The 22,350-nt window shown below is 33.0% G+C and overlaps 2 protein-coding genes and 1 long non-coding RNA gene across 6 annotated transcripts; 1 reads left to right on the forward strand and 2 right to left on the reverse strand.

The window, feature by feature from the left end:
* Window positions 1–1,106: 1,106 nt before the first annotated feature.
* LOC142617762 (putative wall-associated receptor kinase-like 16) lies at window positions 1,107–4,744 on the reverse strand. 4 transcript variants are annotated; one of them, XM_075790719.1, is made up of 4 exons: window positions 4,510–4,744; window positions 4,332–4,380; window positions 2,767–2,837; window positions 1,107–2,246 (listed from the first exon to the last, which is right to left on the reverse strand). In XM_075790719.1, the coding sequence occupies exons 3-4, from the start codon at window positions 2,801–2,803 to the stop codon at window positions 1,204–1,206; spliced, it is 1,080 nt and encodes a 359-aa protein (XP_075646834.1). In that variant the 5' UTR covers window positions 2,804–2,837; window positions 4,332–4,380; window positions 4,510–4,744; the 3' UTR covers window positions 1,107–1,203. The 4 variants fall into 4 exon arrangements, with proteins under 4 accessions (XP_075646834.1, XP_075646833.1, XP_075646832.1 ...); XM_075790718.1 differs by having other exon boundaries at window positions 2,767–3,803; XM_075790717.1 differs by adding an exon at window positions 3,412–3,803 and having other exon boundaries at window positions 4,332–4,744.
* A 10,204-nt stretch (window positions 4,745–14,948) lies between these two features.
* Window positions 14,949–16,788, forward strand: LOC142617894 (uncharacterized). The gene is made up of 2 exons (XR_012841088.1): window positions 14,949–16,329; window positions 16,524–16,788. It is a non-coding gene; the product is annotated as an uncharacterized LOC142617894 (long non-coding RNA).
* A 1,094-nt stretch (window positions 16,789–17,882) lies between these two features.
* Window positions 17,883–18,455, reverse strand: LOC142615949 (putative wall-associated receptor kinase-like 13). Its single transcript, XM_075788848.1, has one exon. It carries the CDS (start codon window positions 18,453–18,455, stop codon window positions 17,883–17,885), a length of 573 nt encoding a protein of 190 aa, XP_075644963.1.
* Between the last annotated feature and the right edge of the window lie 3,895 nt (window positions 18,456–22,350).

The following is a 22,350-nucleotide window of genomic DNA, read 5'->3' on the forward strand; positions in this document are numbered from 1 at the left end:
GGTCCCTCTGCTGTTGGTCCCATCCTTCAATTCTCCGGCACCCACAAGGTCCGCCTCTCTCTCCGGCCATTGGCATTTTACGTTCATCTTTAGAAGGGTTTGAATGGATTCCCTGTTACATTCATGTGTAATTTTTAATAATAAAAAAACTCCCTTCATCACTTCTTTTGGCATTATATATTGTGGGAACAATTGAAGAAAAGAGAGTAAAATATAAAAGTGCACTTTAAATACAGCAGAGAGAAAGTTCTTACAACAATAGATTGGAACTTCACATAAGAATTCGTTTCTGAACGAAATTGAAGCATCTGATGCGAGTTTTAGAGATTGGAACGTTATGCATGTTGGATTACTCTCTACAATTTTCTTATCTTTTTAATCAATCAACAATTGATTTAAGGTCCCAAGATGTCTTTTATTGACACTTCAATGGCATACTCAGCGATAATATGCTTGCCATATATATTCCATGCTTACTTCACTTCCTATCTTGCAGGTGATCTGCTCATCCTTAAACGGAATGAATAGCACCAGATCATGCTTCCATTTATGATTAACTGCTCATCCTTAATAGGAAATAATACCACAATCTAGATTTGGTGGTTATCTTTAAAATGCCTTTTTATTTTTGTTTAGTTTTCACTCTCCAAAAAACTATATAGCCAATTTGTAAAAATGAAATCTTGAAAATTTTATCTAAAAACTATCATTTAAGATGCTCCTGCCTTCATTGAAGACAGATATGGTATAGTGTAGCCCACCAAGCTACCTTGCTCAAAATTTCTCTAAAATTCTTTCCATCAAGAGTCCTGCAATCCCAGTCCAGCGGCTTGTGTCCCAATGATGAATATATATATCGCGTTTTTTGGCATCTATTGATTTCAATTTTTTTTTCTTTAATGGAGAATTTCGATTTTTGTTTAATATTTTTGATTCTTGAGTTTTTTTCTTCCATAGATTTTTTTCACATGATTTTTTACTTAGTTGTATTACCTTCTCTAGAGTTTGGTATAGGGCATGATTTGGGATTCCTATGTTACAGTTACACATATTTTCTTTAAATTTATCAATATATCAAGAAATTGAGAACCCTGAGAAAATGAAAATATGATAAAGTTTACTTTACAATCATAGTAGATAGTAAAATGGGCTTCTAATGCCAACAATGACAATTTAGTTACATGACTTTAAGGGTGTTTGAGCTTAACCAGTTTCATTATTTTGTTTTGACCTTATGAGATGTTGTATCCGCCTAAGCTCAAGCGTTACTTCTCTCATGGTCGGCCTTTCATCTCCCTTCTTCTTGATGCATCTCAATGCAAGCTTAGCGAATACTTGAATATCTTCATTGCTCCCTTGGCTTAGCACCACATCATCAACAATTTGTAATATGCAGTTCTCTTCCATTTTCAAAACAAAGTAATCTACCAAATTGTTGTGCTTTAAGAACATTTCTGTGGGATTAAGACCTGTCAAAACTTCCACCAGTACAACCCCAAAGCTATAAACATCACACTTTTCCATAACCTGCAGTGTCTCTAGATATTCTGGGTCTAAATATCCAACGGTTCCCTCAATGGAGCTACCCTGAAAAAAGTCTTCTCCAGGTGCAATTGAAATCGACACACCAAAATTTGATAGTTTGGCAGTCCAGGACTCATCCAAAAATATACTTGATGATTTGACATTCAAATGGACTATTGGCCTTGGCCTACCATAGTGCATGTAACAAAGAGCATAGGATGTCTCCGTCGCTATTCTTACACGTTCAAGCCATGAGATCCGGCAAGGAATTTCATTGCTTTGACCATGGAGATGATCAAAGAGGGTGCCATTGGAGATGAGCTCAAAAACCAACATGGGAATTTCAGTTTCAAGGCAGCAACCATAGACTCTCATAACGTTCTTGTGGCTGATCAATTGTTTAATTGTGACTTGATTCAGGAAGAAATCTACCACCGTCTCAAAGGGCCAATGCATTGGAGGGCCCTTGACTTTAATAGCTACTTCCCGCTCATCTAGTGTTCCTTTGTAGACTGTTGCGATTACAGAGCCGATTATTAGATTAGGATCGTAGTTATTAGTAGCCTGTTGGATGTCCTTGGCAGAGAAAATCTTGATTGGCTCTGTATCTCTACCTTGGTTGCAGGTGATCTGCTTTTCAAGTAACATTGCTCCATTGCGGATGAAGTATTCTTCTTTGGCCTCAAATAACTGCCTTGATTTCTCCATCCTGATACACTTCTCTGCCCATAGCATTATTAAAAAAGTGATTATCACTACGTATATAGTTCTTTTCTACCAAGAACTAACAGTATGACAAATCAAGGGGTAGGTAATCTCCAAAATAACTTTAACTAGTTGCAGACTAAAGTTATGTGCAAGAAAGTTTTTAGCTTAACATATGCAATGAATATAATTGTGTAGGATTTTTAGTGTTGGTTAATTTCATAACAAATTTATTTGTAATATTGGGTAATGTACCATTGTGTTATGTATGTCTGGAATAAAGTTTGAAGACTATGAAGACCAAATTGGGTTTTGGATAGAAGAACCTATTATGGAAATCACCAAGATGTTGTTTTGTTGGTTTGTTTTTTATTTTTTATTTTTTAATGTGTTTATCCATACAAACATTATGATTTAAATGTAGACTAAGTAACTACCCAAATTAAATTGTGAATCTTGGTAGTTATGTTGAAACTTTCAAACTATTTATCATTTTTTATTGTTAATTTGGAATTAAAATACAAAATACTTTCTCACCTTTTATCATTCCCATCATGCTACGCCAGAGACTCATAGCTGCAGCATGAACTATGCATGAAACTCTTTCCCTGCATCAACAGATAATAGCAAGCACATGTATCATTAATTTAACTAAAATTCGCTCCAAAACAAATGAGGACTTATCTCTGCTAATCATGATATATTTAGCCTTAACAAGAGTGTGGAATGAAATGAATCATCAAACAATTATATATGTACATGAACACGATGATAAGCAAGGTAGATAGTTACCTCTCCATATAATTCATATCAAGAGTAGAGGAGCAATCATATATATATATATATGGAATTAAGAGTGAAAATTCTCAATTAGCTTCCGAGAAAGGCCACCAAAGTTTAGACCAAATACTCATCATGTTGTTGTAACCCCAATCATACCAATTGTGTAGAATTCGTAGAGCAAAGTTAAAACTATGGTTGATAAGGTCTTTGTTGATGTTTCTTGGGCGAGTGGCTTGAATTTTCACAAACCAAAGACAAAATGTAAAAGTATTCAACTTTTGCCTGCCGACTATCCCTATTACATACAAATATTCAGCCTTTTGATTTTGTAAGCAATGCAAAAGCAGTGGTGGAGCTAAGATTTAAGTTTAGTGGGACAAGATTAAAAATAAACATAACCTTGTCGAGAATGTGGCCCTTAAAAGAGCTCAAATCTGGACGCCAAATTCATTCGTTGATTCGTTCCATCGTTTCATGGAAAGTGGGCATGTCTGCTACTTTCTTTGGATTCGTGCAAAAGTGATTATGAAGCACACACGTTTTGTGTAAGAAAACTCAAGTGTAGCCATCAGTACTGACACTAGGGGTGTACACGATTCGGGTCGGTCGGTTTTGGAGAGGTTTTTTGCACCACACCTACAGGGTGCGGTTTCACCCTATGCTTAACCGCACCTCACTTTTGGAAGTAAAAATCCGGTCTACACAAGGTGCGGTTAATCTTGGCGGCTCAGTGCAGTTCGTTCAGTTATAGAGTATCAGGTCTCAAGTCTCAACTACAACTTAAATTCAACCTGTCAAATTAAACACGTGTTTATTAAACACATTAACACATTAATAAATCTAAACCTGTCACAACATTCTAAATCAAACACTCAATTATAAAATATCAAGTCTCAAGCATGACAGCAAAATTAACATTAACATTTCTATCAACTAAAATCACAACATATTAGCATGATATAATAAACTAAAATCACAATAGTATAATCAATCAATAGGATGATCAACAACAAAATTTACAATCTTTGAACCCTAGAAACAAAATCAAACAACAAACAACATGAGTGAACCTTAAAAAAGAAATATTTTATATATATATATATATATATATATATATATATATATATATATATATATCTAAAACTAAAATCACAACACTAAAAAAAAAACATGAAAGTTCGACACAACAATACAAATTATACAACATGGTGAACTGAAAACAAAATAAAAAATAATCCTTAAAAACAAAATCAAACAAAAAAGAAAAAAATAATAATAATAGTGAACTTAAAACAAATATAAATAGTACGAGAAAATACCCAGGAACTAATTTATTCCTTTATTGAAGCTGAATCTTTTAAATTACCCCTGAAATTACAAGCAAATAACGAAAAAAATAAATTAGAATCATTACTAGTTGTTCAGCGGGATTAGGGTTTGAAAGAAACATTATGTGGATGAGAGCAAAAATGAATAGAAAAATGGTTAGGTCAGAGCCTGAGATTCTGAAATTGAGAGGGAAAAAATAATTTTCGTTCGACGGGATTAGGGTTTGGAAGAGAAATGAAGGTGGCTGATGAGTGATGACTGAGTTCTGACTTCTGAGTTTGAGAGGCGAGTGTGTGAGACTTGAGTGAAGGCAGAAGCCTGGAGAGTGAAGGCTGATGAGGAGAATTGAGAGTAAAAAGGAGAAATGACTAATGAGACTATGAGAGTAGCTGAGTTGGAAACACCCCAAGAGAAAAGACATTTGAGGCTGAGATCAATGGGAAAAATAAAAATAAAAATCTTGCACAGTAATTGACAGGCATTCTTTTTTATTTTTTTAATATTTTTTTTTCCAAAAAACGCAAGTGAAGTGACTGGAGAATGACTAACCCATTACCCTGCGGCATTTTTTTTTAAAATATATTTAAAAAAATAAAAAACGCAAGTGAAGTGACTAGCAAATGACTAACCCATTACCCATGCGGCATTTTTTATTTTTTTAACATATATTTTTTTTTCAAAAAACGAAGTATCAATGTGGCATTAGGCCTTTAACCCACTAACTCATAGTCTCATACGGCCATACAGCCTCTTTTTTTTTTTCTTTTTTTTTCTTTTTTTTTTTATAGAAATGCAAGTTGGAGATATTAGACTATTTAGTAGTCTTACTTAGACTAGACCACTCAAGTCTCAGACTACCACCTGACAACTTGCTTTTTTTAATTCAAAATTTCTTTTTTGATAAGGACGTTAGTGCATTCGTAACAGATGTATCAGAGGTGTTAAATATCAAATATTTAACACATTAAACATAAAATACCTCCATTTATTAGGTAGGTTATATGTTACAAATTTTTGCAACGTTAAACACTACCATGACAAATTTGCCACGGTACGGACATATGTTGCAAAATATATATTCCTATTTTATTATCTTTTCTCTCTCCTTAGTACATATATCTCTCTTTTTTCGTCTTTTCATCTCTGTCTTCTCTCTCATCTTTGTTTTCTCTCTTCGTCTTCCACAGCATGCCGATCACCAAAGCCCACCACTTGACGCCACCGATCTCACCAAAGACTCGACGCCGCCGACCATCTGTCTTCTCTATTCCGCTTCGGGTTCTTTTTTTTCTTTTCTTTTTTTTCCGTTCACGTTTTTTAGCTGTGGTTTGATGAGTGGGTTGGGCAATGGGTGGGTTCGGATGGGCAAATCAGTGGTGGGTGGGTTCGGGTTGTGAGTTATGGATCGGTGGTGGGTATTGTGATTTGGGTGTAGTGGGTTGAGATTTTGGTTAGTGGGTTGCGATTTGGGTTTCAGTGGTGATGGTTGGCCAATTTGGGTTGGTGATTTTCGGTTTGTGATCTGGGTTTCGGTGGTTATGTTTAAGGTTGGTGGTTTTCGGTTTGCTCACTGTGGATTTGCTGCCATGGGTCTGGGTTTGCTTGCCGTGGGTATGTGTTCTGTTTGCCATGGGTTAGGTTTTGCTTGGTGGAGACCGTGGGTTGCATTTTTTTTTTTTTGTGTTCAATGTTAATGGTAAATTGTGGGTTGCTAGTGGTGGTGGTGGTGTCAAGTGTGTAGTGCAGCGGTGGTGAGCTGGTACTAGCGGTGGTGGTGGTGTCAGAAGATTTGTGGTGGTTCTCTTTTGTTATGGCGGTGGGTGAGTTGATGATGATGATGGGAAGGAATTTAATATATTATTTTAATGTCTTGTAAATGTTATATTAATGTATAGAATTGAAGTATAAAACATCTGATAAATGGGATGTTGTATAATGATGTGGTAAAATAATAAAGTAGGGTTTTGGTGTTGCAAAATGACATTTTTTTTGCAACATCTGCTACGGATGCTCTTAGGATGAACGATAGGCCTCTTCAGCTCTTCTTGGAATTCAAAATTTTGTTTTGATAAGAACAACTCTGTTCATGCCTTCATGGAGAACGTTAGGCGGCCTCTTCTTAGAACGTCTTCTTCTTCTTCTTCTTCTTCTTCTTAATTCTTATACATATTAACATATATATACCATGCTCGGGTGGGTTCGGTCTTCGTCGGTGTGCACATCTCGGGCGCCGATGGCCGCACCGGTCCGACGTTGACACTGAAGATCTACTGTCGACTACCGTACCGGAAACCTTCGGCGGAGTCCTGAGCAAGGCGAGGCGGTGTGGTCAGACCAGTTTTGTCGATGCCGGTAAATCCTTGAACAGGCCTAACTGACAGTATTGTACTGTATCTTGTTGGGCAACTCTTCTCCGTTACTCTCACACCACACTTTTTTGATGATCAAGAGGGGGCGGAAGTGGGCTTACCCCTCAGGGCGTGACCTAGTAGAGGCATCCCCCGCTAGAGAATGTTGGATTAAGCCATAGCTACTATGATCGGGGTGCTACAGACCTCATTCTAGTGCTACAGACCTCATTCTAGCACTCCAAGAGAGCCAGCGAAGGAGGTGCAAATCATGCTAGGAACCCACCCCCACATGGTACCTGCCACGACTCGAACGAGGGACCTTGTGCATGCTTGCGGGATCTCACACCAACTGGGCCACCCCTTCTGGGGCCTCTCACACCACACTTAAATCGACTGATATACCTCTATCAAATAAAGAAAGGAAAGGAAAAAACTATAGTGATAATGATACGCATGTAATTTGCAAATAATGCTGGGGTGAATAATTTAATCCTTGACCTGTGAATTAAAACAAGTTAATTATAGGATCCTAGATATTCTTCGGAGTAGGTCTTTTTTTTTTTTTTTTTTCTTTTTTAATTCTAGGTTTGGGATGAATTTTGGATTAGGCATGTTATATACAACTTCAACTAAGGTCGTGCCACGTAACAAATCGGGCTCCCCTGATTTGTCACTACTTTTTTTCCTTGATTTTATCCTATATATATATATATATATATTATACAACAAAGTTTATTCCCAAATTAGTTTAGAGAAAAACTTTTTAAACTTCTTGTATATCTTTATATTAAGTGTGTATTTTAAAAATTTAACCGTTAGATTACACGTTTCTATTATATCATTCATACTTGCAAAATTTCATGAAAATTAAAAAATTAATTGCTATGTCATTAAACAAATGTTAAAATTTCAAGTTTTTTTTATTTAAAATTGTGTATAAAAATAATTTTATTGATTGAATAGTAAATAACATCCGGTTTGAATGAAATTTGATATATATGTTAATAACATAAGAAACAAAAAATTTAACAGTTAGATCTTCAAAGTTCACACCTAAAAAAGAAGTATATAAGAAGTTTGAAGAATTTCTCTCCAATAAACTTTGTTCTTTATCATATCTTTAGCATCTAAATTTCTAAACTAATGTGACATCTTTGATCAATCCAAAAGTGTATTTGAAAATTGAAAAATACCCTTACTAATTTACATCATTTCACCAATTCTAAAGACAACATTTAAACAAAGATTGTAAATAAACCAGGGGCATAACAAGTACCTTACAGGGGCCTTGGGAACAACTTTGACCATTTTACTGAGGCACCTGGACAAGAGCTTCTTAACATGCTCTATCTGCACATACTTGGAACTCATAAGCAATCGCACTACGTGTAAAATTATTAATAACAATATAATTTTTTATTAGCCTCAGAAATACATAACATGTCTCCAATTCCAAAAGAAACAAATCGTAAAAAATGGTTCAATTTTAATACATTTAGCAACCAAACATAAAAATGGTATGATCAACATGCGTATGTAAGCATTGTTCATTATTACATACTAGTTGCATACCCGTACGTTGCGCGTGATAATTTTTTTAGGATGATCTCATTAAATAATTTATTAATACTATAATTTTAGTTATTAACCATTGGTTTTTCATTAGTTTTTAAGTTAATAAAAACCTTACATATACATTTTTTTGCCTTTATACACACACACACACACACATATAGTGAATCTTTACACATACCTTTAAGAAAACTCTATATATTCCACTTTTTTGAATACGTAAAATTATAGACTACTACTCCATAATGATAGTGGCTAATTAATTTTATATATTTTTTTAGTGATCTCATTTGTAACACTTCTTACCATTATCATATATTTACTAACTGATGATTTGCATAACAAAGACAATAAATGAGAGGTAGCATTGTTCATTAGATTTTCAAAAGTAATAATGTATGAAAATTATATCAGAGAACATCTTTTTTTTAGTTATGATTAATATGGTTTCCATAGTTAGAGTTTGATTAGTTTTTAATTTAAATTTAGTACTATGATTGCATTTAATTGTTGATTGTTGATTTCATTTTTAAAGTGAATTAACGGTTTATGTTATTACACTGTAAAGTTTTTAATGTTCTCTACACGGTAATCTCTATTTTATTTTTTCCTTCTCCTTACAACCTCTTTGTTTTCTGAAAGGTTTAATAAGCGTATAAAACACTTATGAACGTTCAGACCCCCAATTTAAACTTAATCGGTACAAGCTTATACTCAAACAATAAATGTGCCGAATGATAAGTACAAGCAATACCCAAAACAATAAATAACTCTAAACCATAATTAATCACAACATAGCAGCAATTAATATGTAAGAGTAAGGGAAGAGAGATGTAAACACAAAGATAACACGATGATGTGTTATCAAAGAGGAAACCGAAGTATTCGGCAAAAAACCTCTCCGCCGCCCTCCAAGCGGTCAAATAATCCACTAGAGAATAAAGTTGGGATACATGAATAGCAATAGACCCTCCAAGCCTAATCCACCTAGTGCACCTAAGCCCTTCAAGCTTCTTGCTCTAACAGCGTTACGCCGAATCTTGTCTTCTCTAGTTTACCAAATCCCATAATAAGCCCATTGCATCAACCAAATGAAATTGGTCCTCTTTGAACTGCTTCCCAAGCACCAAAATACCTTCTCACTGATATGAGTATGGTGAGATAAGGATTTGGCAAATGAACCTCTCAAGGGTATGTCAATGGAGATGGTGAAAGTGGAGGAATTTGGAGAATCAAAGGATTAAGATTGTGGATAAATCAATCTTATTTTTCTCTAAGGTTTTTCTCTCAAAATTCTCTGTAGAGGCTCTACGTTTTGTGGGTATAAGGATATTTATAGTAGGGTACGTGAAAAATGTGAAAAGATATTTTTCATCCAAACAGGGCATTCTAGTGACTCAGCCTCGCGACTAGAACTAGTCACAAGTCTAAGTTGCAAGATAACTGTCAAGTCAGATTGTACTTTTTATCTTGTAGTGCTCTAGTTGCCATGACCATTCAGCTCGTTGCATGCTTCACACGTGTGTCACTTTGGTGACTTGCCAGTCGCAAGATCCAATTGCGAGACTCCTTTGAGTGTACACAACTTAAGTTTTCTTCACACTCTCTCACACACTGCCCTTACATAATTTTCACATAAATACAGGGTATCTAATTGCTAAAATACAAGAAAATTTGGCACGGAATAAAGCTAACACATGATACAGTTGTGTGCGCGCAAATTTGAGTGCACACAACTTGAGTTTTCTTCACACTCTCTCACACACTGTCCTTACATAATTCTTACCTAAATACAAGATATCTAATTGCTAAAATACAAGTAAATTTGGCACGGAATAAAGCCAACACATGATTGAATAAATTCAATCTTACATTTTTCAATCAACGATTACTAATTGACATTTGGTTTTTTTTTCTTTATCTACTCTTTATTAGTTTGTATTGGTTTTTTTCTATACTATCTCTCTCTCTCTCCATTGGCAACCTATCGTTTTCTAAAATTTGATGATGATTCTATGACATTAAATATGCATTATTAGTTTTTTTTTTAATTTAGTGTTTCTAACTTGATTTGTTTTGTATTTTATTCTTCTTCTGATGTCTTGGGTGTGAGAATGAGTGTTTCCCTAGCATTACTCCACTTAATGTGGACAATTTTATTTATTTAATTTAGGCATAATATTTTATTTTAAATATATGGGGGATATGGCTGAATTTAAATGTTAAATATGGGGGATATGGCTGAATTTAATGATATATATGGGGGATATGGCTGAATTTAAATGTTAAATAAAATGATATGAGAAAAAAATAAAAATAAAATACATAACGATAAACACTAACTTATCCAAATAATTCTATGTAATATAATAATAGTACATTCTTATATACTATTTTTAATTATTTATAATGCAATATGATAATATTTAACAATTAAAGTCATAAAAAATAAATAAATAAAAAAACTTAAAACACAAAACTAAATCCCATAAACCAAAATAGAGTTCTAAAGAATACAAAACTTTATCATTCTAAAATAGAGATGCAAGAAAAATAAAAATAAAAATCCACCAAAAAATTGAGGGAGAAAGAGTGAGAAATGACCACTTTCTTGTGAGAGAAAATTATATAAAGAATAAAAGAGTGAATGACAAACTTATACTAAGATGATGATAATAAAAAGAAACAAAATAAAGGAAGATAAAAGGAAAGAGGAAGAGTGATATCAAGGTAGAATGTTTGGGAAGATGAAAGGTAAAGAGAAATAGAAGGGTTAGAGAAAGTGTAAATGTTAAAAAAAATGAGTACAATTTGATGAGCACAATTTTCTTTTATTTGAATTTAAGTAAAATATTACATTTTTTTTTATTTTTTATTTTTAAAAAGAGAGAGAAGATATAAATAATTTAATGATAAGGAGGATGTGGTTGAATTTCAATATTAAGTAAAATAGAAGAGAAGAAAAAAATAAGAAAAATTAAAAGATATAACAATAAACACAAAATTATCCAAATTATGCTATGTAATGGAATACTATTTAATTTTTTATAATGTAATCGGATAAAATTTAACAATCAAAGAGCAAAATAATAATAATAATAACTTAAAACACAAAACTAAATCATATCAATCTAAATTATAGTTCTTAAAAACACAAAAATTTATCAACCTAAAGTAAAGATGCAATAAAAAATAAAAATCCACCAAAACATTGAGAGAGAGAGAGAGAGAAAAGAAAACCTTTTGTGAGAGAAAACTATGCAAAGAATGGAAAAGAGTGACAAATTTATAGTAAGAAGAAAGGAATAAGAAGAGACAAATAAAGGAAGATGAAGGGAAAGATGAATAGCAGTATTAAAGTAGAGGGTAGTGGAGAGATGAAAAGGTAAGGGAAAAAGAAAGGTTGAAGAAAGTATAAATATTTAAAAAATAAGTGAATGTAAAAAAAGTTATAGGAAAATTGGAAATATATATATATATATGTTAAAACCGACAAAGATGAATATGTAACGTCAATAATTTATTTATATATATATATATATATATTTTTTGTAAAAAAAATAGGAACAAATAATAAATAATAAATATGCGGTGAATGACGTGGCGATGAGGTGGCGCAACAGGAGCTCAGCAGTAATAAATGCCACGCTTCAGTTTTTAGTAATATATAGATATAGATGGTAGATAAATTATTTAGCTCTTGGAGTTTATAATGGAGACATTTAAAGTTCAAATCATTCTCCTTCTAACTATCGCGGGTCAAAAAAAGAATGTCAAAAGTAATTCACGATGTCAACAATAAATACATTAAAAGAAGTCTTTTTTTTTTTTTTAATCACAATAAAATTTTTTTCATAAGCCAACCTTTTTGTTCACTTCAAAATTTGGCTTGTCAAATTATTGATCATCTTATCTCTTTCCTCCCTTGAACTATTAGATAAAGATTAAACGACTGTTCCTCAAACGATTTTAATACCATAACAACAATTCTCCATCAAAGTTTGGACGACTTCATACTTCTATTATACTCTATCATTTACAATCAACCCATTAAAGGGTATATATAAGTTATCCATTCCAGTCTTGTTTGGCTTTTTTTCATTTTAACATATTAATGGATTTTTACCAAGATTTGGCAAGAAATAAATTTTAAAAAAGAAAATTTACAATAGAATTTTTTTCATAAGCCAACCTTTTTGTTCACTTCAGAATTAGGCTTGTCAAATTATTGATCATCTTATCCCTTTCCTCCCTTGGCCCATTAGATAAAGATTAAAGAATTGTTCCACAAAGGATTTTAATACCATAAAAACAATTCTCCATCAAAGTCTGGATGACTTCGTACTTCTATTAAACTCTATCATTTACAATCAACCCATTAAAGGGTATATATAAGTTATCCATTCCGGTCCTGTTTGGCTTTTTTTCATTTCCATTACAACAATTCTCCATCAAAGTTTGGACGACTTAGTACTTCTATTAAACTGTATCACCATTGAAGGGTATATATAAGTTATCCATTCCAGTCATGTTTGGCTTTTTTTCATTTTAACATATTAATGGATTTTTTCCAAGATTTGACAAGAAATAAATTTAAAAAAAGAAAATTTTAAAAAGTGGTTGTATGTATGGAGAAGAACTAGGCAGCATGCTAGGAAGGGTTGTGTGTTGATTCGTGGGGAAAGCCCAATCAAAATTCTCATCATTTTGTATGTAATTGTTACCCATCTGTTGTGGGTAGGGGCTGCCCTTTAACCCAAGGGCCAAAGAGCACGCTAAAGTTGATTCCATGATGGACAAACCAAGACTAACCACATCCACCCTAGACAATCATGACATACATTCAACCACTTTAATGCCCCGGCTCGGTTACAAGCTCACATTACTAAGCTCGGCACTTGGTATGGTTATTGCAACAATTAATAAATAAAAGGCGTAAATGCACTTTTAGTCCCTACATTTTGGCTTTTCCCATTTTGGTTCTTACATTTTATTTTTACCACTTTTAGTCCCTAAACCAATTAACGAGTGACATTTAAGTCCTTACAAACTAACAGAAAATGCTAACATGGCTGACGGTACAGTAAAATAATAATTAAAAAATATATTTTGGCATTAAAAAATTGCCACGTCAGCATCTATATTAATTTTAATTAAATAAAAAAATTAAAACAAAATTAAATACAAAAAAAATACATGAATTGAACATCAAAGAACATGGACATCAAACCCAACAACGACATCAAACCCAGAATCAAAGAACATAAACATCAAACCTACAGGAAAAAAAAATGAACATCACCAAATCAAAGAGCATGAACAAGAGCAAATATAGGAAAACCCACACAAAACCACACCCAAACCAACAACAACAAACCCACATCAATCAGACCAACAACAACCACATCCCAACCAACGAACCCAGCACCCACCAACAAGCTCCCTTCTACTGAGACGGAATCGAACCGAGATTCCTATCGGAAAAGCTACGCCATCGATATAAAAAAAAGGCTAAAATGCAAAACTAATCGTTTAAGTTTCTCTAGAATTCATTGCAGTCCTCTAATTTTGCTTTTGTTCATTTCAATCCTCTAAGTTTCAGATTTAATCAATTAAGGCTTATTCGTCAACTTTTGTTAAATTAAAAAAAAATCTAGAAAATATTTTTCAAATCAAAATTTTAAAATGATTTTAATGTGTTTCATAGCAAGTCATACGATGAAAACACTTACAATTACATCTATTTAAGGGCAATGTCTAGCTACAAAATTAGTTGTAATTTAATAAAATAAACATTACTATATATTTTAAAATTTTAACCTTTGAATTGCATGTTATTTACGCTCTTAATGCATATGTCAAATTTTGTGTCAATTGGATATTTATTTACTATATGATATATAAGCTTATATTTTAAATTACAAAAACTTGCTATTTAAACAATTTATTGATGACATAGCTATTGATCTTTAATTTTCTAAAAATTGTGCAAGCATTAAAGATATAAGAAGAATATCTAATCTAATAATGGATATGTCAAAATTCACCTCTAGTAAAAAGATATTTAATAAAATTGTAGGTTTAAGATATAATTAATTTTGTAACTAAATTTTGTTATTTATTTAATTTATTTATATTTTAATATTTACATTTAATCAAAATGTTAAAACATTCTATAAAAAAAAAAATGTTATAACATAAAATGTATAACCTACCTTTTATCATTAAATTTTCTATATATAAAAAAAAACCTTTTGTCATTAAAAAAAAAAAGGCCAGATAAATGATGAATAGATATATATATATATTTTTCATGAAATTTTTTTTAGGAGAATATACTAGTTTTATTTAAGTAGATTTCCATGTCCAACGAGCTCTAGGCTCTCCGCGCTTTGGTGGGCTGAAGTGAGAGTTTAAAGTGGTGGAGCTTACTTTAGTTTAGGGCCGTTGTTAATGGACGAATCTGCCCTGGATCATAGCACAGGACCAGGTGGTAACTAAAAGGGGTAAAAGGGACAATTGGCACATTAATATTTTTTCAACGGTACTTTATACTTTTGAAATAAAGTACCGTGTAAATCACATTAAGATTTAAGTAGATTCCCATGTCACAATCACGTTATTTTGTTTTTATTCCTCTCCCTCTCTCTCTCTCTCTCTCTCTCTCTCACGCTTCAAAGCTCAGGTATGATAGATTTGTGGGTCTCACTCTCTCAGTCATTAACCACGTTTACAAAGATATTCATGGACTTTTTTCTATACAAATTCTCTTGTTTCAAAATTTCTGTAAAATTCTCAGTCTTTTGATGACTCTGATTGTTAGGAGTACTTGGAATGTGGTGAGGAGAGCTCAGTCAATTGGATGGAAGCTTGCCGGGATTTCGAAAAATGGGTTCAAATTCTCTGCAAGTCATTGGATTTCTGTACCTACTGTACTTAACATGACTTTTACTAGCCATGTTTGAGCTGATACGGTTGTAACTGTTCCATTATTGTGCTTTTGAGCTATAGAGTTACTTCACTTCACCACCACTTTTTGATTAGAAGGCAACAGAAAAATTCCCTTCACCACCACTTTTTGGCATTATATATTGTTGGAACAATTGAAGAAAAGAAAGTAATATGTAAAAGTGCACTTTAAATACAGCAGAGAGAAAGTTGAAAGTTCTTACAACAATAGATTGGAACTTTACTTAAGAATTACCTAAGATTGGGGTTTTGTGTGCTTGCATGTGATTGTGTGGGTAAAGTTTTTATAAATCTTTGTTTGATATGAGCACAAATTGGAACATTAGGCATGTTGGATTACTCTCTACAATTTTTTTTTTCTTTCCTAATCAATCGACAATTGATTTAAGGTCCCAAGATGTCTTTTATTGACACTTCAATGGCATACTCAATGATGATGTGCTTGCCATACATATTCCATGCTTACTTCACTTCCTATCTTGCAGGTGATCTGCTCATCCTCAAACAGAATGAATTGCACCAGATCATGCTGCCATTTATGATTAACTGCTCCTTTCTAGGAAAGTATACCACAATCTAGATTTGGTGTTGATCTTCAACATGCCTTTTTTATACTGGTGCCGATGATTACCGAACTCATTCACAATTAACCATAAACACAGGCACACACATTTTGGTACTTGAGTTTATGAGCTGAATGCTACTTTTGCTTGGTGGGTCAACGTTTTGTTTTATGGACCTTGTTTGATGCTATATTGGAATGACCTTCTACAGGCTCCCGTTAAGGCATTTTTTTTTTTGTCCAATTCCATCTCTAGATTGAGACATTTACGTTTGTATTTTGCCTATTATTTCAGACAATTGTATCTAGGCATCAAATAGTTGACATTGACTATTTTTACCAAGATTTGGAAACATGATGTCCAGAAAGGGGATACAGTGATTGATGCCACTTTTGGCAATGGTTATGACACTTTAGCAATGGTCAATATACTTGATAATGAATTAGCCAGGGTTGTTTTTATGCAATGGATATTCAGAATGATGTTTAGAGAATACTTCTTCTTTGCTAGAAGAGTTGCTCAATCCAAATGAGGTGCCCTTTTCTCACAGTTCCATTTATTTGTTTAACTCTATCTGCTAAGAAAAGCAGAAAAGAGTAGAGTTGTTATTTTTGGGATGTCTCCTACTAATTTTGAGTCTATTTTCAGTTTTAACATATATGGATCCTTACTTCTAAGCTATTACCTTTCGGTTGTTGTTATTGTTTTTTTTTTTTTTTGATACCAGGTCTGGAAGGTACAAAACACCAGAAGTTTTTGGCTAATACGCCTATTACTAAAGATTTGGTCCAGCCAAAGAGAATTTATGGGGGACTTGATGCATGTCTTGCTCTTGAGCTAATTTCCTTCAAAATGAGGCCAGGAACAGCTTGGAATATGAGCTTGAACAACAACAGTAGGGTTAGCTGTTTTTGAGTTATAAAAGTTCTATTCATTCTATTATAGATCAAGTAAATCAGTTCTAAATGAGATTTGCACATGTGCAATTTGTCTACTATATGTAGAGGTGGATCTCTTTTTGATAACATCCTTCTTATATATCTGCAAATTTCTTCTACTTTACCTTCTGCATTTCTTTCTTCAAGTATACATTACAAAATTTACATGTTGTCAGAGCTATAAGCGAATCAATCATGGCGTCAAATGCATCATCTTCCACCACCAGTACCCTCTCAAACTCTTCAGCAAATCTGACACAGTAAGCTCCATTCTCTTGCTTTCTAAAGTCTCAAATCTAATGTTAGTGAAACTTGATGACACCAATTACTCGTATTTGTTTTTATTTTTATTTTTTGTTCAGTTTTCACTCTCCAAAAAACTATATAGCCAATTTGTAAAAATGAAATCTTGAAAAATTTTTCTAAAAACTATCATTTAATTTTAATACATAAGATCTCAGATCCTCTTAATGTATATTCGTAATCTTCCATGATAAATAAATAAATAAATATATATATATATATATCCGGTTTTTGACATCTGTTGATTTCAATTTTGTTTTTCTTTAAAGGAAAATTATGATTTTTGTTTAATATGTTAGTTTTTAAGTTTTTTTCTTCCATAGATTTTTTTCACATGATTTTTTATCTAGTTGTATTACCTTCTCGAGAGTTTAGTATAGGGCATGATTTGGGATACCTATGTTACAGTTACACTCATATTTTCTTTAAATATATCAATAAATCAAGAAATTGAGAACCTTGAGAATATGATAGTATGATAAAGTTTACTTTACAAGCATAGTAGACAGTAAAATGGGCTTCTAATGCCAACAATGACAATTTAGTTACATGACTTTAAGTGATGTAGGGAATGTGATGGGCTGTTTGTGTATGGTTTAGAAATAATGAAAGGGCTGAGTTGCTTAGAACACAATGATAGGTGGATAAGTCCCTCTAAAAGAACAACAGTTCCAAATAGCACACAAAGGCTAACAATTCTTTCAATTATGAAAACTAATTTACAAAGAGCTTACATTCTACTACTTATACTAGTTGTTTGGCATTGGTAGCCTCTAGATGGTTGACAAGTGTCTAAATCCTATCGGCTAATGCTTAATAAATCATCTAACTAACTAACTAACTAACTAATTAGTTATAAGAGGATTAGGATATAGTATCATTAAGGGTGTTTGAGCTGAACCAGTTTCATTATTTTGATTTGACCTTATGAGATGTTGTATCCACCTAAGCTCTAGCGTTACTTCTCTCATGGCCGGCCTCTCATCTCTCTTCTTCTTGATGCATCTCAATGCAAGCTCAGCGAATGCTTGAATATCTTCATTGCTTCCTTGCCTTAGCACCACATCATCAACAATTTGTAATATGCATTTCTCTTCCATTGACAAAACAAAGTAATCTACCAAATTCATATGCCCTAGGAATGTTTCTGTGGGATGATGACCTGTTAAGACTTCCAACAATACAACCCCAAAGCCATAAACATCACACTTTTCCGTGACATGTAGTGTCTCTAGATATTCTGGGTCTATGTATCCAATGGTTCCCACAATGGAAATACTTTGAAAAATGTCTTCTCCAGGTGCAATTGAAACTGAAAAACCAAAATCTGATACTTTGGCAGTCCAGGACTCATCCAAAAATATATTTGATGATTTGACATTTAAATGGACTATTGGCCTTGGCCTAACATAGTGCATGTAACAAGGAGCATAGGATGTCTTAGTGGCTATTCTTATTTCTTACTCGATCAAGCCATGAGATCCAGCAAGGGAATCTCATTGCATTAACCATGGAGATGATCAAAGAGGGTGCCATTGGAGATGAGCTCAAAAACCAACATGGGAATTTCAGTTTCAAGGCAGCAACCATAGAGTCTCATAACGTTCTTGTGGCTGATCAATTGTTTAATTGTGACTTGGTTTAGGAAGAAATCTACCATCATCTCAAAGGGCCAATGCGTTGGAGGGCCTTTGACTTTAATAGCTACTTCCTGTTCATCTAGTGTTCCTTTGTAGACTGTCGCGATTACAGAGCCAAGGATTAGATTAGGATTGTAGTTATTAGTAGCATGTTGGATGTCCTTGGCAGAGAAAATCTTGATTGGCTCTGTATTTCTACCTTGGTTGCAGGTGATTTGCTTAATTTTCTAGTAACATTGCTCCATTGCGGATAAAATATTCTTCTTTGGCCTCAAATAACTGCCTTGCTTTCTCCATCCTAATACCCTGCCCATAAAGTTATTAAACAAGTGGATATTACTTCATATGTATTTCTCTTTTTTTGAAGGCCAATAACAGTAAGAAAAATTAAAGGGTAGGTAATCTCCAAAATACCTTTAACCGGTCACAATCCAGCATTATGTGCAAGGAAATTGTTAACTTAATTAATGTAAGGAATGAATATAATTGTTTATCATTGTTATTGTATATTTGGAATTAAAATACATGAATATTTTCTCACCCTTTATTATCCACAATATGGTATTCCAGAGACTCAAACTGCAGAAAGAAACTATTGAAGAGACACTTAACCTGCATCAACAAATAATCATAAGCACATATATATTTAACTAAAAGTACATCCAAAAAATAAAAGAGAACTAATCTCTGCTAATTATGATATATTTATCCCTGAAAAGGGTGTGGATGAAATGAGTCAACAATTATATATATACATGATGATAGGCAAATTGCCAAAATCCATTTTATGTAGAAAGTTACCTCTTCATAATTCATATCATGAGTACTGGAACAAATTCAAATATGTTATTAAGAGAAAATTGTCAAGTACCTTTATAGAAAGGCCACCAAAGTTAGACCAAATACTCATCATGGTGTAATCAAAATCTTACCAATCGCCTAGAATTCGTAACAGAACCAATTAGCAGTGTTGTAGCTGCTAGTACCAGAAAGTATAGTTACAGTTTTGATCATACTCTGAATATAAGTTGCAATATGATACTTCATGACAAACCCCAATATATTATACTACTAAATTTGACGTGGACATTACAGTTAATCAAATGTGTTGTCCAAACACACTGGCAAACAACATAAAATATAGCATGCAGGAGAGATTGTCTGTCTATTGTGCCAGACTTCACTTTTGAAGTGGAGTTACTAAGATGCTATGAAGGATGACTTGGAAAAACTAGAAGATGCTATGTAATTAGCCAAGAGGGAATATCTTGAAAGCCGGAATTGACATATATTATTTTTTCATTTAGTTGATATGTGCCATTCTCATGATCCCCATTTCTGATTTTCCTATTTTTTAAATTGATTTATTAAATGCTAAGACATTCACATTTTATTTAAGGGAGGCTGTCATTTTGACCATCCAAATGGTTTGAAGTTAGAGAAGGAATGGTATGTCAAGGAGGCTTTCCTGGAGCTTCTAGATCATTAATAGATTCTTTTGCTTAAAATATTTGTGTTTATTTATTTATTTTTATGTTATTTATGATCCTCTTTGATATTATAGCAATGGAGATCACTTCTAGGTGCGATGCCTATCCATTTATAGGTGAATAGTATTCATTTTACAAGCTATGAAATGGTACAATGTCGCTTTGCTTGGTGTTAGGACTTAGGAGGTTCTATCGTGTCTATTGAAATATAATCATCACTGAACAAACATCATAGGTTGAAATTCTATCATATCTATTAAAAAAAATTGATACACATCAATTTGTAATATTTTTGTATAAAATTTGTAACAAGCCTAAACATCACTCCTTTTTCTTCTCTCTCTCTCTCTCTCTCTCTCTCTCTCTCTCTCTCTCCTTTTTTTTTTTCTTTTTGTGATCATTCTATGTTCAATACGTATATCATTTGAGACCTCATAAAATTTTCATTAAAATAGACCCAACAAGATACTTTTAGACACTAATCAAGATATATATTTCTACAAAAAAGGACGAACACCTAAGTCTACATCTCATGATATTAAGCACATCATCAATTTATTAATGGACTTGATAAAGCTTGAAAATAGTCTTCAATTATAAGCCCAAACTATCTTTCTGCCATGCCGACATTACTTTCATAGTGGTACACATGGCCCACTTGTATCCATTTATCCCATTGGCCATGCCTTAAAAAAATAATTTTTGATTTCTATAGTAGTTCACATTTTGCACGCTATCAGAAAATTGAAATTTCCCATCCATGTGAGTCTATGGGATAAGAGAATAAGTCAAGTTTTCATGTGAGTACAATGTTTGAATTCGTAATATTCATGAATACATTAAAACCTGCAAAAATAACAACACTTTAAAAAAACCTAGTATATACCAAACAAAATACGTCCTACGCAGGTAAAAAAAAGACCTGTGAAACTGTTTTCCTTTTCATGTTTATTGTTTTTGGACTTGGCTTACCTATAGTGCATTGGAATCGACATGATACAAATGCACGTTTAATTTTTGTCATGTGTTCAAATTGTTTTAGTTCCAATTTGTTGGAGCCAAGCTTTACCCTATTGTCTGATAACTCCAAAATAAATCATCCAAGCCCAAAAAAAGGCATCATCCAGAGGTAACACTTATTACCAGCACATATAGTTGGATATTGGCATTCAATGCCAAGATCTACATTACTCTAAGTAACAGGCATATAGCTGTTGCCTCGCTTAATGAGCTAGACGTTATGCTAAACTCATAATTGCACACTATTTATAGGAATTAACAAGCTGACGGTTACATAGAAGGAAAGACCACTCCACATGGAAATGTACGCTTTATCACAATACTTTACTCTCTTTCTCAAGCTCTCAAATATTGACAGAGGCATCAGAGGGCCCTTGGCCAACACCCCACTGGGGAAATTATTGTGTACTCACAGAGTACTATAAATGCATACTCTCTCCTCTCACATTAATGGTAGATCCCACTAATTAAATTCATGATAGAACCCACTATTCATGTGAGAGAAGGGAGTACCTAATAATTTTCCAATATGTTCAAGCCATAGCCTCTTTTTTTTTCTTTTTCAAGATTCGTTCACTTGTGCCTGGCTAGACGAAGAAAGCATATTGTAGATTTTTTACTCTAACAAAAACCTTATTCTAAACGTGATGCTCTCCTTTTGATCACACACACACACACACACACACACACACATATATATATATATATAAAACCAATACATAGTAGCCATTCTTCTAACACATCTCAAACAACTAAATCTCATCTTTACACCGAGTAAAAAAGAAAACCCTGAAAGAATTTGTTTCATAACTGATACCTCATGACTCTTGGTGTTTCCAAACAAATAAACTTGGGTCCATATCCCCTTTCCCTCATTGTACATATGAAATTATTATTAAAAAAAAAAAGTGCATCAAAAGCAATTTAACACCTAAATATATACCTATAAAAAAAAAACCCTAAATATACCTAAAATTTTACTGCATCTAACTTCTATATGAAAAATTTTAAGCAAGCAAAGCAACCTACCATTTAAGATTAGTAATAAAAAAATAAAAAAAACACACACACACACACACACACACACACACATGCATACAAACAAATTTAAAGAAGCAATTATCAATATTTATAGCAAAAAGAATCCAAGTTTTGCTTTCAAA

Source organism: Castanea sativa, chromosome 11, assembly GCF_040712315.1.
Source record: "Castanea sativa cultivar Marrone di Chiusa Pesio chromosome 11, ASM4071231v1".
In the NCBI taxonomy this organism is placed as follows: domain Eukaryota; kingdom Viridiplantae; phylum Streptophyta; class Magnoliopsida; order Fagales; family Fagaceae; genus Castanea; species Castanea sativa.

Coding starts and splice junctions, on each gene's coding strand:
- LOC142617762 (XM_075790719.1), bottom strand. CDS start 2,803: ATGAGTCTCTGGCGTAGCATGATGGGAATGATAAAAG. Junction 2,247..2,766: donor CATGATGGGAATGATAAAAG/GTGAGAAAGTAT, acceptor TGCTATGGGCAG/AGAAGTGTATCAGGATGGAG.
- LOC142615949 (XM_075788848.1), bottom strand. CDS start 18,455: ATGCACTATGTTAGGCCAAGGCCAATAGTCCATTTAAATGTCAAATCA.